Source organism: Condylura cristata, unplaced genomic scaffold, assembly GCF_000260355.1.
Source record: "Condylura cristata isolate star-nosed mole 26May11 unplaced genomic scaffold, ConCri1.0 scaffold00005, whole genome shotgun sequence".
Lineage (NCBI taxonomy): Eukaryota > Metazoa > Chordata > Mammalia > Eulipotyphla > Talpidae > Condylura > Condylura cristata.
This window is the reverse complement of record NW_004567106.1, coordinates 21,556,596-21,573,455: the sequence shown is the minus strand read 5'-3', so window position 1 is coordinate 21,573,455 and position 16,860 is coordinate 21,556,596. Positions and strand designations below refer to the sequence as shown.

Sequence of the window (16,860 nt, the reverse complement as noted above, 5' to 3'; positions counted from 1 at the left end):
CTACAACTACATTCAGCTGTGATTAATCCTCTCCATAGTTTATCTCCCTCTCCATGTATCCTAAAGATGTGAATTGCAACCAACTGGATATGGTATCCCATGGAAGGATGTGTGATTAACTCATTAACATGTCATGTTTTAAATCTAAATAACCATGGAGATGTTCTAGTGATTTGACTTTATCAGATTGAAGCTGTGCATAAGTATGCAGTATAACTATTGTATGAAACTTCAGAAAATGTGTATGGTTGCATTATATTTTTCATTTTCTTATTCAACATCAAAAATACCTGGGAATACTGAACAGTAATAATAGAGATTTATGCAGGTCATTTCAAAACATCACAATTATGGTTCCAATTAAAATATGATATAACTTTCCCTTTTAAAAGAGGGAGTTTTTTTTTTTTTTAAATCTTTGGCTCCTCTATTTGATTTTTCTAAGTAAATCTCGTCAAGCAATTATAGCAAAATAGCAAGAGCTAGGAAATATAATTGGCATGGATTTCTCTGAAAATATCATGAATTCTTTTGTAAAACTAAAGATTTGTAAAACCTATATTGTGAATCTAAACTGACCTTACCCTTATGCAATGAAAGTAATTTTTACGTAATACTGAGTTATGTTCCATTTCAGATTTTCTATTTCAAAGGGTGTCTCAAATTTCTAAGATGTTAAAACAAGTTGTGAGCCATTCTTGTATATATAATAAAAGTCTTTAAAATTAAAATGGTAATCCTAAAAAAACCAAATGCATGAAAAATATGGTCTGACTGCATAACAAAAGGAGTTATATAATTCTACTTGAGTGAAATCTTTCATCTTTGATTTACAGGTTAGAGTCCTCTTTAACTAAAACCATATTGTTCCATATCTTTCATATCATGGCCTTCCCTAAAACCTTGTTTTAATTAAGGTTTCTTTCAGATTTCTGAATAAAAGCATGACAATCTTCACTTATGGCTTTAATATATCCTTTGAGTTAGGAAAATATATAAAAAGAAACATCAATTCTTTCCAAAGTATTGTCCGATACTAAGTACTGCAAGGTATTCTATATCAATGTCTTTAGGTGTTTGAGTTAACATTGAAATAGAATTTGTGGGTAAGTATTTAGCTTCCTACTTAGTAAATTGCTTTGAATTTCAGGAAAAAAATCCATTATTTTTATCTTTGACACTAAGGCATCTCAAGTTAGTGTTTTGCTTTTTTTTTTTAAACATGAAGGCACAACTTCAAGGTTAACTCAATTCAAGGTGACTTTAAACAGGCAATGCCTTCATTAACACACAAATTTCATCAAAGGTTTAAAAAATTCAGTGACATTAACATTGTATGAACCATGTTCAGCTCAAAGGTTTTATAGCTAAAAGAACACAATCAGACCAAGCAACGATGTTAACCTGCACAATAAGAAATATACATTTTAAAAACCCTCAAAGTTTCTGAGGGGAGTTCTGAGGGATATCAAAGGGAGATCATGGATAGTCTTTAGCTTTTCTACAGGAAGGAAGGATGAAAGGTAAGAAGAAAGGATGTGATGGCAGGCAGAAAAAGAAAAGCGAATAAATTCTTGATAGATTTGGAACAAATTAAGACCATCTTTGAAAAGTTCTGCACTTTTCAAAGACACTTAAAATTCTCTTGGGAAATATGCTCAGAGCTACTGTCACCAGGACAAAGGATGTATGAAGGCGGGTGGGAGTTTCATCCTCACACACAAATGCAAAGCTCCATGTGTGAGAACAGAGAGGGATGTTGGGGAAATGGGGAGATTTTTCTCAAAATGTGACATAAAATATTGCATCATTACATACAGTATGTGAGGTTCCTTTGGCATTTGGATTTTGAGATATAGAGTGGTTTATTCCACTAAAAAAAAAAAAAAATGCCTCATCCTAGTTCTTCCATTTTGAACTCTGCTAGCCAGAGTTGAACAGTGTGTTAAAACAAAGGTCAAAAAACAAAACAAAACAAAAACCTGTTATCTGTCCAGAATTGTTATTTGTTCATCCTGAAAACAAATCCACAAATGATTTAAGACTAACAAAAAAATACCCAATAAAAACCTGATCAGAATGTCAGGAATGAGTATTTCTGAGGTTTTGCCCAAAATTTCACTGGCTGTCATAACTTCTGTTAATTAACGGTATTTAATGCTGTTTTGGATGTTTCTGCTTCATACTTTGAGCCTGGGAGTGGGTCACCCAGAATATTAAAAGAACGCTGGAAGCAGTTTCTCCCAATCGTGGTTTACTGTAACTTTAGAATCACAGCGGTTACATTTAAGGAATCTTTAATGCCCTTTCAAGTCCATCCAAAGAACAAGTGAAGCTGCTGTTCAGAATTTTGTGCCCAGTGTTTATGTTCCATCGAATCTGTGCCACCCAGGCAGCAGACAAGACATGTCTGAGGGTGCTGCGGTGGGGGGATACACAATGATGTCACACACAGGAAATATCGGGGTGGGGGGGACTTGGCACTTCACAAGGCTGGCTCCTCTTCCATAGGCTCACCAGCAGTTCTGTAAAAATAAACAGGCAATCAGAATACGGCATAAGAGTACACAATGACATTGTAGATTTTCATGCATAATCAAAGCTGATTTTTCAGCTCTCTCTGATGTTTATTTGTGTTATTCAGTTATCCATAAATAGAGTTTCTTTCCTAGGAAGTATAAACAAATGTCAAGTGGAAAAACATTTTAGATCCAAGCAATCATTGGAAATGTTCCTGTTTATATTAAAACATGTCAGAATATTTTATGACTCTAGATTCCAAAATGTACATGTTTTGTGTCTACTAGAGTCCAATAATTTATTGAAAAAATTAACTATGATATTTTATTTTAGGGGCAATGGCAGTGATTTCCTATGGAATCAGTTCGCTAACAAGAGCAAAGGACTCAGCGAGCTTCTGCAGGAGACACACCAGGGCTCTGGTTTTTGCTTCTGTTCTTTCATAACTGGATTGGCTGCCTGCCGGAGGCATTTCAAATCAAATTCTGAATTTGATTAGCAAATCGCTGCTACAGACCCAACGTTTTTACAAGAAATGCACTATGGTACTGTGTAAATAGTTTTTATTCGTCATCATCTGTGTGGTGTTCTGCTCGGGTAAAACCAAAACTAATTGTTTGGAAATTTATACTTGAGATTTAACCTTAATTTAGTAACACTCTGGGGGTATTTTAAGGCAAACTTTGAGAATGATATTTAATTTAGTCAAAAAGGACAAATTGTAGCAGGAATCCAAATACAGGAGGAAGCTGAATTGTTGAGGGAAGAATACTGGGATTTGAGTTGCTGGGAGAACTGAGTTTGAGTCTGAGCCTTGTGATTTGCTAATTGTTTCAGCAGCTAATGTTGTGATGACATTTCTGTGAGGCTATTTTCAGGTGAACCTGTGAGAAAAAGATATTCTTGACAGAATTAGTGAAGATTGAAATAAAAGGTGGCCAAATTGACTTGCAAATCACAACTACTGTGAGACATAAGTTATTTTATACTTGGATTTGTCCCTTTATGAAGTAACACACATGCAATTGTGTTCAAAGGCACACGGTGACAATTGTGCCTGGGGTCCCTTAAGGGAACACACATTTGCACGATGGTTCTGGGCAGTGACATAGTAGGAAGGTGGTTTTCATATTGTTTATCAACTTGTCAGTATTCTATAACCTGTAATATAAATCTGTGATGATATATATATATATATATATATATATATATATATATAAACTATGTTTAAAACACAAATACTTATAAAGACAAATGAACTGTTTAGCCATGGTATTGTAGGGATTCACAGGGGAAAACGTTCAGATTGTAATGTGTCTATAAATAAAGTAGCTGCCATTTTAACTTAGCATTTTTAATCATAAATTACTGAAAGATTTTAATCCATGTGAAGGTAATAAAAATGATTTTTAAAACATCCTCTGAAGAAGCAAAAACATTAGCTATTAATTATTTATCATTAGAAAAAAGAGAAAAACCCAAATGAGTCCAAATCAAATACTAAAAAAAAAAAAAAAAATTCTAAGGAAGGCTTGGTCGAGTGTACTGGATAAGGTGACTGTGAGAAAGTATCTAGAACTGGCATTTAAGATTAGTTATTTAAATGAGATTTAAAAGTCTATTTAAATGAGCTCTATTAAAATCTCTCCAATCTAAATGATCAACATTATAAGACAAAAGTTAAGGAAAACATTTAGTAGCTAAGCTACTTTATATGCAAATATGCAGATTTATTTACATATGAGAACATATGGATAACATAGTTATGACATATTCAAATTAGGTACTAAAGAACGACTAACTTTTTTTCCTTTATCCCAGCTTTGCTGAGATGTGGTTAGATGTACAAATTTAAGGTGAACAATAGGTTGATCTTATGCACACACAGCAACATTTCTCCAATGGAAGGTTCAACAACACATCCTCCGTATTATTTAATTACAGTTTCTTTTTGTTGTCATGGTGAGAACATTTACGATTTACAATTTTCCACTACAGAAAAGAGTTATTACTAACCATGGTCATCAAGGCGTACAGTAGATCCCTGTATCTTCGTGATCTTCAACTTAAAAGTTTGGACACTTTAAACAACATCTTCCCATCTTTCCTGCTTCCTGACAACCTTCCATTTAGTCTCTGTTTTCTATGAGTTTGATATTTTTATAGTTTCACAAAGAAGTGAAATCACATAGTATTTGTCTTTCTCTGATATTGTAAATGACAGGATTTCATTCATTTTTATGGCTGGATAATATTTCAGTATATCACATATTCTTTATCCATTCATCCACTGATGGGCACTTAGATTATTTCCATGTCTTGGCTATTATGAATAATGCTACAATGGACATGGTTGTGCAGATATCTCTTCAAGACAGTGATTCTGGTTTGGTTTTGATGTGTAGCAAGAAGATGGATTGCTGGATTATATGGTAGTTCTTTTTTTCAATTTTTTGAGGAACTTCTATACTGTTTTCCATACTGACACATTGATTTATTTTCCTATCAACTGTGCACAAGTGCTCCCTTTTCTCCACATCCACACTAGTAACTACTATGACTTATCTTTTTGCTATTAGATATTTTAACTGGTAAAAAGTGTATTTCACTGTGGTTTTGATTTGCATTTCCCTAATGACTTCTGATGTTGAGCAACTTTTATGACCTGTTGGCGACTTATGTATTCTTCAGAAAAATGTCTTCTGGTTCCTTGCCCATTTTTTAAATGAGATTTTTTTTAAATGGATTTTGTTGTTACTGAGTTATAGGAGTTCCATATATGTGTTGCTATTAATCCCAGATCAGATATATAGTTTACAAATGTTTCCTTCTATTTATAGGATGCCTTTTAATTTCTTTCACTGGTTCTTTCACTATGCTTAGTTTTCAGTCTGATGCAGTTTGCCTTAATTTTAGTTGTGTTGCTTGTGCTATTGGTATTACACCCAAAAAGTCATTTCCATGACTGGTAAGAATATTTCCCTATGTTGTTGCACAAGATTTTTACAGTTTCAGGCCTTATATTTAAGTCTTTAACTCATTTTCACTTAAATACTTTTAGTGCTATAGTGTAGGGATTTAATTTAACTCTCTTGCATGCAAATATCCAGTCTTTCCAATATCATTTTCTGAATGAACGATCATTGCCCCATTGGATATTCTTGGTTTGACAGTCTTGTCAACTGTTAGTTGACCTTATTGTTAATTTCTAGATTTTCAACTCTGTTCTATGGTTTATGTGTTTGTTTTTATGCTAATGCCTTACTACTTTGATTACTGTAGTTATGTAACTCAGTTTGAAATCAAGGTATGAGATGCCTCCAACTTTGTTCTTTCTCAATGTTGTTTTTGACTATTTAGAGTATTTTGGGATCCCATATACTAATATACATTTTTTTTCCTATTTCTGTGAAAAATGTCATTGGACTTTTGATAGGGATTGAACTGAATATATAGATGACTGTGTAATATGGTCATTTTCATGGCCATTTTTATATTATTCATAAACACAGGCTGTCCATCCTTCTGTTTGTGTCTTCAATTTCTTTCATCAATATCTTATAGTTTGGGATGGCTAGATCTCATTTTGTATCCTCCAACTTTACAGAATGCATTGGTTACTTCCTATGATTTTGTGGTGGAGCCTTTATGATTATATATGTACAAGATTATGTCATCAACAAAGAGATCCCTTACTTCATTTTCAAGTAAGACATACCTTACTTCTTTTCCAATTTAAATGACATTTATTTGTTTTTCTTGCTTACTTACCCTAACTCTAAAAGTTAATGTACTGGTACTCTAAGAGTCCAATGCCATGCCCAACTGGAGTGGCGAGCATGGGCACCCTGTCAAGCTCGTGACCTTATAGGGAAAGCTATTAATCTTTTATTGTTGAATGTGACAATCAGTAATCAATGACTGTCATTTCTGATATTCAGTATGTTGAGTATGTTCCTTCTATACCACTTTTTTTTTTATCATGAAAGAATGATTATTTTTTTTCAAATGGTTTGTATGGATTTACCAAAATGATCATAACAATTTTTATTATTCATTTTGTTAATATGGTGTATTGTACTGGATTGATTTGACTAAGTTGACACATCACTGTGTCCCAAGGATAAAGCCTACTTGATTGTGACTTAATTTTTGTATGAGTTTGAGACAGAGTGATACTGTTTTTATTGAAATGATTGGTAGACTTCACCAGTGGATCCACCTGGTAGTATAGTTTTCTTTGTATTTTACTTTGAGACTTTTGATTACTGATACAATCTCATTATTATTGTTTTGTTTATATATATATATATGTATTTGTTTTGTTTCTTCATGATTCCATCTTAGTTATATGTTTCTAGGAATTTTTCTTCCAGGATGTCCAACTTGCTGGTGTGTAACTGTTTATTATAATCTTGTGATGTCTTGTATTTGTCTGGTATCAGTTGTCATGTCTCCTCTTTACCTTTAAAAAAAACAACTTTTATGTTCATTGACCTTTTCTATTGATTTTATATTTCCTGTTTCATCTATTTGGCTTTAATTTTTATCACCTTTCCTAACTTTGGATTTAGTTCTACTTATAGTTTCTTACAGTGCAAAGTTAGATTGCTTATTTGCAATTTTTAAACATGTAATAAGTCATTTGCTGCTGTTAAGTTTCATTCTTAGTACTGCTTTTGCTGCATCCCACAGATTTTGTATTTTGTGTTTACATTTAACTTATTTCTACTTTTTAAAAAATATCCATCACCTTTGATACATTAACTCCTCAGGGGTGTGCTGTTTAATTGACATTATTTGTGATCTTTCCAGTTTTCTTTTTGATACTGATTTATAGCCCATACTATTATTTTTGTCAAGGGTGCATGGCAGTGAATGTTGGTACTGGGGTTCAGGTAAGCGATAAACAAGCACACAGAGGTATTAGCTGTCGGTAAGCCCAATGGTTTGGACACTGACAGGATTTATGGCCATTTTAGGCCTTCTAAAATTGGTGGTGAGGGTGCATTCCTTTGGATGAAAGGCCTCTCTGTGGGTATCTTAAAATATCAGCACAATAGTAGAAGCTAGTGATAGAAGGTAGGTTGGGGGTTGTTCAGGTACACAGCTGGAAGAGGTAGCTATGGACATATTCGGTAGTACAGACCGGTGACTAAAGATGGGGTAAATCCTGGCTGACAGGGAGCAAAGGGGGCTTTGGCTGTTGGCATGTTTTTCCATGGCTGCGGAGTCTTGCCATGGGTGCAGTCATGACATTAGAGGTTAGTGATAGAAGGCTGGGCAGCAGCATGTAGGTATAGCTGCAGGGGCTATCCTGGGCTCAGACATAGTACTGGGGTACCCCTTCAGGACAGAGGATGGTGTGCTGTACTCATGCAGTCATAAAGACTAGGGTAGGCTGCCAGTAGGTATCCTAGACGGGGAGGGTAGGAAAGGAGTGAAGAGATACCAGGTGATAGGCAACTGTGAATTGGAAAACCTATGGGCTGAAAACAAAGCAGTGAAATCTGCAGGGTGTCTGAAGCAGTTGTCCTGGCCCATTGGTTTCTCAGCAGTGAATGTTACTGAAGTCCTTGCAGAGAAGGTCAATGGAGCCATCATCACTCCTGCTGCATGAATACTGGTAGTCCCTATCATTTCTTGCACTGGCATCTCTCTATAGCTTAGCTTATTCAGTCCCTAGATGTGGTAAAATTGAAGTGGGTCTCTCCTGCTCTATACTGAAGTACTGGGAGTTCTGGGTGCTCACTCACTCTTCCTGTCCCACTGAGAACTCCTTTTAGAGTTCCCTCTCACATGGAAAAATGCAGACAAAATGAAGTACTATTGTCAATCTTTTTGTGAAGTTATCGATATTTTCAGTTTTATTGTTCTATGGACATCTGGAAGATTCAAGCAGACACCTAAGGTTCTCCTGGAGCTGTTTTGCTCATGGATAGCTGTCCAATTGTTGAATTTTTGGAGGAATGGAGAGTTGGGCCTCCCTTCCTATGAAAACACTATTTTGAACTCAGGAAAACAGATGATCTTCTGCTAGCTCTCTCCCCCCTCCATCCCCATCCAGATATCAACTGTAGAAATTAGAGAGACAGTGGTGTGGGAAAAGATGCCCCAGAGGTCACTGATGGGAAAAAAACAAAAACAAAAACAAAAACATACATCTCTCTTTGGTTGAGGATCTGTGCATTCCTTTGATGCACTCCACTCACCCTAGTCTCAGGGAATGTGAACAGGGTATGTACATTGCTCAGTGACTGAAATAAAGCCTCTACTGTTGAAAATGGGTGTTGCCAAGATTAAAACACTTTCTATCAGATTGTCCTTCTCTTTCATTTTTTCCCTTCAACATGTTTGATGTTAGTTTTTTGAAAATAGCCTATTTATTGATTCCTACTCTCTAGAATTGGGTATACATATACATAACTAAATAACAATCTCGTTTGCTACACAGTAGTGTTAATAACATAACAAGTTGGAAAATATTCTGGATTTCAAGGCAGGTGTCTTGTGTTCAAGTATTAGCTCTATCATTTTCTAAAATTTACTCTGACCTGTTCTTAGTAAGACATATTTTTCTCTTGTTTTATCGATTTAACATAACCCCTACAACTTATATCCTTTCTTTTCAAAAGAAAACAAATCTATGCCTGGTATGTACATTATTTCATTAGTAGTATATTTTTTAAAACTATGTATTATAGTTTTGTGGGAACATGTTCTTCTCTCATGTAAATTTTATTTTTATGTGCACATATATAATTTCTGCAGCCTAATTTTTTCACTCAGTACTATACTTATTTGATCTATGTATGCAGTTATGTTTTTCTGGCCTACAGCTGCCAAATACTACATGACATCTCCATGGTGTACATTTACCACATTTTAGCTATTTATTGTTCCAATAATGGACCCCTAGATTGAGTCCTCCTTTCTACCTGTCATAAATAAAACTGCGGCAAACTTCCAAGTACAAATACATTAATGACCCTAGATGAAAATGTTGTCAGTATGCATTCACAGGAGCAGGACTATTAGGCCATATATATTTTTTATATACTAACTGATAGTAAATTGCTTTCCAGCATGGTTGCCATGTTACCTTCCCACAGCTGTGAGGATTCCAAAGTCTCACATCTTCACTAATCCTGATACTCCCTAATTTAAATTTTCCACTGATTCAAGAAATAATTACTAATGTCTATTATATACCTGACTGTGCTAGCCTGAGGGGAGACAAATAAAATATAACGGGGGGGGGAGGATGAACCTATAAGTGGAGGAGAACTGGGAAGGCCAATGAAAGGACAGTGGGAGGAGAAAAAAAGAAAAGTATTTCAAATAAAGGGCTTATCCCAAGAGATACTAAAGTGGACATGAGCATGACTCTCTGGGAAAAATCTGAAATCATAGTAAGATTCAATTATATAACCCACTGCAAGGACTGATTATACCAAGTATAAGTGAGGGGATGAACCATTTGGAATGATCATTCTTTGCTGACAGAAATGAAAAATGGCACAACCATTTTGGAAAGCAGTCTAGAAATCTAGAAATTTGTTACAAAGTAAAAGACAGCTTCTCCACAACATAGATATAACATCTCTAGGTGTATACCAAAGAAAAACGAGCACGTGTTCTCAAAACACTTGTTCAAAAATTTAAGAATGTATGTTCCTTAAAAAATTAAAAATATAATTCCTATATTATCCAGCAATTCTATTTTTGTGTGTATATCCAAGCAATCAGAAGATAAAGTCTAGAAGACAGTGTACACAGATATTCGAGGTGTTACTTACAATATCTAAGAAGTGAAGGCAAACTTAATGTTTATTGTAAAATGTGATGCATACATGGAATGGAATATTATTTAACCATGAAAATGACTCTAAGGAATTATGCTAACTGAAGTAAACCAGTCACAAAAAGATACACACTGCATGCTTCCATGAATATGAGGTAGATAAAGTAGTCAGATTTTTTGGAATCTAAAGCAGAATGGTGATTGGCAAGAATAGGAAAGAGACAAAGGGGAGAAAGAGCACTATCATTCAAGAGATACAGAATTTCAAGTTTCCAAGATTAAAAAATTCTAGAGATGTAAAAAAATGAACATGTAGTTAACACTATAATACTGTTTACTTAAAAATGGCTAGAGAGTAAGTGTTGCCTTAGATACTGTTTTATCACAGTAATAAAAAATGTCAGAGCAGCTTTATCATGATAAACCCAAAAGGAAACAAAGCAAATGTTTTTTTCTCGGTACAAGAAAAAACAAATTAGGACATTTGTATACAGATATAATAAGCAATGTAAAAAAAAAAAGTCACTACTTCCAGATCTCAAAAACATGCTTAATGGAGTGAAAAGGATTAAACTAAAGTAGTATGTCACTGTAAAAAAAACTACAAAAACAAAAGGTAACCTACAGAATGGGAGACGGAATTTGTATATCACACATCTGCAAAGAGGTTAATTTTTAAAATACACAAAATATGTATACAATCCAACAATAAAGCAAACCAACCCCAAAATTGGCAAAAGACTTAAGTGGAAATTTTTTCAAAGAAGACATTCTCATGGTCTATAAGGCTTGAAAAAATGTTCAAGATCATCCCTGTGAGAATGGCCTATATCAAAAAGAATGCAAGCAACAAATGTTGGGGGATATAGAGAAAAAGGAACTACTGGGGGGAATCTAGGTTGTTCCAGTCTCTATGGAAAACAGTATGGGGATTTCTTAATAAAGTAAAACTGGAAATCCCATCTGATCCAGCAATACCTTTGCTAGATATTTACCTTCAAAATATGGAAACTCTAGTAAGAGACAATATCTACTAATTGTTTGTAGAAGACCAAGTTATGGAACCAACCTAAGTGCTTACTGACAGATGACTGGATAAAGAAACTGTGGACTATATTCTCAGTGGAATATTATGCAGCCATTTAAAAAGATCAAAAAGTGCCTTTGGGGACAAAATGAACCTCTAGGTGATAATGCGAAGTGAAATAAGCCACAAAGTGAAAGACAGATATCAGATGGTTTCACTTATCTGTGAAACATAAATAACAAAAAAACATACACTGGCAAAATACAGAAGAAAATACAAATCTTGGACTTAGTGAAAAAAATTACTGTTTATCAGAGGGAACAGCACGGAGAGTAGGAGGGGAGGAGAAGGGAAGAAGATAAAGCACTGGCATGGAAATTGGGTGGAGGATGCATGAAATATGCATATTTGGAGGAATAAAAATGTAACCCTGAAATTAGAATAAATATTTTTTTTAAAAAAATGTTTCTTGCTTGATTGCCCCAAGTGAAATTCAAGAACTGCATAATTAATCTGTGGTGTTAATCGAAAAAAAAAAAGCATAAAATTAAAATGAAGGTTTGCAGAGACTCCTGTTAAGAAGGATAATCTTAATATGATGTAAATGGAAAAGAATTGAAGGACTTCAAGAAAGATGACAGGATTTGCTCTCTAGTCCCCTTGAACTAGTAACACAGACTTAGTAGGTGTGATTAGGGTTAAGGACCATGAGATGGAGAAATTCTACTAAATTATTCTGTGGTTCCAAGCTAATCATGTTAGTTTTTAAAAGCAAATAACCCTTTCAGCTCTTGTGCTAGATTCCCCAACTTTTTTTCTTCAGTGAGAAAGCAAGATGTGATGTCTGAAAACAGTTAGAGAAATGTAAAACTGCTTACTCAGAAGAGAAAGGGGCCATAAGCCAAGCAGTATAGGCAGCTTCCAGGAGAGGCTGGCAAGGGGAGGTCTGCCATGCCATGTGGGTCCCCTCCCTGGCTGGGGATCGAACTTGTGCTGCAGTGGCTGCAATAGCTTCATAGTGCTATGATTTAACCTGCTGCACCACCAGGGAGAAACCCCTTTGTCATTTTTAAGTCACTACATTTTGATTTTCAAAGGCAGCAAGGAAGTTTTTTGATCCTGGCTCCCAACCGTTGTCTGATCATACAGAAGATGATTAGGAAACCATAAAAAATGAACAAACCACGAGTTCTCACGTATTCAAACCCATTCCCAAAATTTAAGGATAATTCTGCAGTATATCGGAATCAGTTCCATATTTTTCTCACACACCAACCATAATTCACTTCTTCATTTGTAGGAACACCTTCCCCTCCCTCTGGTATTGTATTTCCTTTTTCCATCTCTGTGATATGAGTACTATGGGTTCTGATTAGCTAACATATATGAAAAGGACAGTGTCAATTAATTCTATGAAAGAAAATAAATGTCAAGTATTAAGAAATAATCTTCACTGAGTACTTAGAATATGCCAGATGCTGTATCAATTTCTTATAAAATATTGCCTCATATCATCGCCAAAATACTATGAAACTTTCTCCTTATTATAAAGCCAAGGAAAACATAAACCAGAGAGATAAGTAACTTATCCTGATCACACAATTATTAGATTGGAGATAATCTGAATCCAGGCAAACTGAGGCTCTATTTTTTCATTGTGGTAAGAAGACAGGAGTGAAGAAGTAGACATCACAATGCAGTGGTGGGATACTATTAAGTTACTGAGAACTCATACATATTCCAGAATTCTTGACTCTTTCTCTATTCTTAACAAAAACTGAAAATTAGGTTTTCAAATGTCAGTTTGACCTATTGATTACAGAGTGAATCATGTTAGGTTTTCTTAATACAAACATCTCGGTTTACTCATGATTCTATTCAAATGTGGTTCCTAGTTCAAATAAATATTTCTTTATAAAGAATTCAGAACTGAATTGTATAATTAAAATGCATAATTAGACACTGAATTTAATCCCTAACATACTTGTGAGGCTTTGCACATACTCCAGGACCATATGTTGGCAGCGAAAAGAGGAGGAAAATGAAGACCAGAGGGCCAGATAGTTCTTCCCTTTACCTGGAACTTTCAGATCACAACCCACTTTTCAACTAGTACCCTGTTGACACTATGTGAAAGTTAAAAATAAAATTCATACTGGGGATGTTTGCCTGGTGAGATAAACAAGTAATCACAATCATGGTATCATGGGAAAAAAATCAGAAACATAATTTGTACTAAATATTTGACTTCTAAAAATGTTAGAGACACAATTCTAAAGGGAAAAAACAAAGTCATGCTTCTAAGAATATGTGTATTTAATAATGGTCTTCATTTTTATATAAAATTTCATTAGGGAAATGGAGTTATAAATGTTTTGGTGCTACTGACATGACATTCAAAGGTTAAGCCAGTTGGTATTTTGGATTTGTTATATGCTTTCATACTCATAAATTAGATAGCTATTTAAAAAAACAAAATAGCCAAACTCAGAATTATATATTCTCACATATTTCTGTATTCTATAATGACTTGAAGGCATCTCACCTTGGGCCCTCCCTGCTGGCACAAGGGATTAAATGCAACAATATGAAGCTATCTGGAGCTACTGCAGCACGAGTTCAATCTCAACCAGGGAAGTGACCTATATGGCCTGGCAGACCTGTCCTGCCTTGTGTACTGCTCCCCTCAGCTGCATATTTCAGTAGATCCACCTGTTCTGTTTCCCACTCTGGTGAAGTCTCTTACCTCCTATATCTCTGGACTATATGCCAGTTATTATATGCATAAATAAACAAACTTTAAAGAAAGGTTAAAAAAATCATCTCACCTACATTAGAATAACTGATAATTGTGAATGAGTTCACAAGAAATCAATGCTTAAATAACCAACCGTTTTGATTATATTAAGAAAATCTAACGGGATCAAACTGACATACAAAAGCTAAACTTTCAGTTTTTGAGTTTAAAAGAGAGAGTCAGGAATTGTAGAGCACAAATGTGTTCCCAATAACTTACTAGTTGATCATCCTGAAGTCTTGATTGCCAGAGAATTTTTCTTGATTTTCAGCACATCCTGAATTGGTATCCAAGAATAAACCTGGACCACTGTACTGACCTTTTCAAAGTAGAAGCATTTGTAACAGATATTGTTCAAATGCAATCTATAATCTTTCCTTGCAAACAAGGAAAAAGAAACTCTATTACAGTCCTAAAATGATATGCTATGTGTGATCAGGCCTATCTTCTACTTAATATTTTCTGAACATATAACTTGGCACCACCTATTTTTTTTTTTGTCTTTTGTGTTTTGCTGACCCATCTACTATTCTTTTCCAGCTCAAGTCCTTTGCTGCTTGAAGTTATATTTAAAAAATTGTAGTTCAGTCTACCATTCCCAAATTGAATTCCTACAGATCAACCTTTTTTCTAATAACTTATTCTTCATGGTCCATCAATGAGTTACAAAAATGAAATGACTGTTTTTACTGTGTTGTCATCTCCCAACCCCCATCCAAGAAAAATGAACAAAAAATACTTACAATGGTTCTTAGCCAGGAGCATTTTATCCCTTATTCACTAGTGGTAAATGAGTCAGATATGAGTTGGCCAGGAAAAGAGCTGCTTTACCCAAAATCTTAGTACAAAATGAGTCATCTCACTCCAAACACCAATATATCCTCCAAAATAACTGGCAAGAATTTCCTATAAAAAGAATCTTGCCTTCACCCTTTTCCGTCCATTTAGCTCTCTGATTTTTCTAACTTTTCAATTTCCTGTGTACTTATAATATTGCATCATAACAAAGGTTCAAGAACATTTCCACTTCTTTATCTAATTCTAAAAGTGTTTTTTCCCCCAATTAAGTAGTGGACAATTTTGATCACAATCCCCTGGAAAGGATATAAGTTCTGAGGCTATCAATCTCTCTACCCCCCACCCCAATTCATTCATGGTTCAATAGAAATGCAAAAGTCAGTTCGAGCAGAAATTTCCTTTTCCTCACTGAAAAGGTAAATTTAAAGTCATAGAAAACATTTCAAGATAAACCATTTTCCTTCTCAAGAAATCAATTAAAAAAATACAATCTGTGTAAAGTGATAAAAAAATGGATGAATCTAGTCCCAAGTTTCAACTGTTTTCTCATACATTAGAATATTCACATTAATGTCTCTCTCTGCCATCAGGTAAAGATAAAAAGTCACCTTGAACTGAAGCTAGGGTCAAATTCCTATAGATTAGCAGGAATCAAGCACACATATATACATATGTGTGTGTGTGTGTATTAATTTACCTGAGGACAAGTAAGCAAACTTACAGAGGCAATTCCTGCCAAAGTGCTGAGATTTTTATATTATTTGAGGCTCATAACATAACATTATTATTAATTATTTTAAGCTCTGCAATTTTATGGACAAAATTACTCAAATCATTTTATTCAGGTTGGAACTTAACTTCGTTTCTCTATATTAAATGAATTCTAAAGAATAGCTATACTCGTTTTATATCCAATACTAACAGATGTTAGTCTCCTCAGTTTTATTGCCCTCAGATGACAGAAAACTAACTGTATTTGGCCTTGGGAATAATTGCAACACCTATGGATTATGAACTTGGTTTGGTTCTTAGCTGGGAACAGCAGGGGGTTAGTTCATATTATCAAAGATGTAAAGTAAGTTTTCCCGTATGTTCCAGACGCCCTCATGAAGATGCCTTCTAATACAACATTGTACAACTTTTCCCGATGGTAATCTGCTCTCTCAAGTGGTTATGGAAAGAAAAAAATAACTGCATAAAAATAAAATCCTATTCAATCTATCTCCTTTCTTGACCAAAACAAGATGTAAAATCCATTAAACTCTGGTGATCCAGTAAAAGCAAGAAAGTTAAAACTGTTCAAACTTGTGCATTCTTGGGAAACCTGCCAGCCTATGCACTAGTAGCAGGATCTGTATAATTAATGGTGATGTTATTGACAGAGGGAGTCCTATTACCTTCTCAGAAGCCATTTAAAAGTACAAGCTGGCAGCAAAGCCTCACCTGATACATATTTAAATTGAGGAGCTGTGACTATGAAATCAGCTAGAGAAAACACCAACTTTAATACACAGTTTAGTGGTTTTGATCACAGAAGCTTTACATGACACTCTACTTATAGCACTGACTATAGAATAGGGTGAATATAAAAATGCATAACTGACAACTATTTCTTAAAAGGTGAACAAGCAAAGCTAATCTCAGGTTAATCTTGAAAGTTATATCCATGTAAGAACTAACTGAAATCAAATCCTTGTTACCATGATGCCAAGTAAAATCAAACTCAAGTCCACATATTCCTTTGTATACACTCCTGTCTCTTTTGGACGTAACTTGCGCTCCTTCCAGTCATTGTACCTCAAGGACAAGCACACACTGAATTTGTATTTATTTAGGCTATTCAACTGATAGGAGCACCTCCAGCTTTCCTCTCCTTTTACTCGTTATATCATTAATTTCAAAAAGACGAGAGAC

At 34.7% G+C, this 16,860-nt stretch overlaps 1 protein-coding gene across 2 annotated transcripts in view; it reads right to left on the bottom strand.

The window, feature by feature from the left end:
• Positions 1 to 1,173: 1,173 nt before the first annotated feature.
• HDAC9 (histone deacetylase 9) overlaps positions 1,174 to 16,860 on the bottom strand; it is a 458,777-nt gene continuing 443,090 nt past the window's right edge. The window contains exon 26 of one of the 2 annotated variants that reach the window (XM_004676745.1): positions 1,174 to 2,525. In XM_004676745.1, the coding sequence (XP_004676802.1) occupies positions 2,486 to 2,525 (40 nt within the window). In that variant the 3' untranslated portion in view covers positions 1,174 to 2,485. The remainder of the gene's footprint in view (positions 2,526 to 16,860) is intronic. The other variant, XM_012720959.1, reaches the window with a different exon arrangement.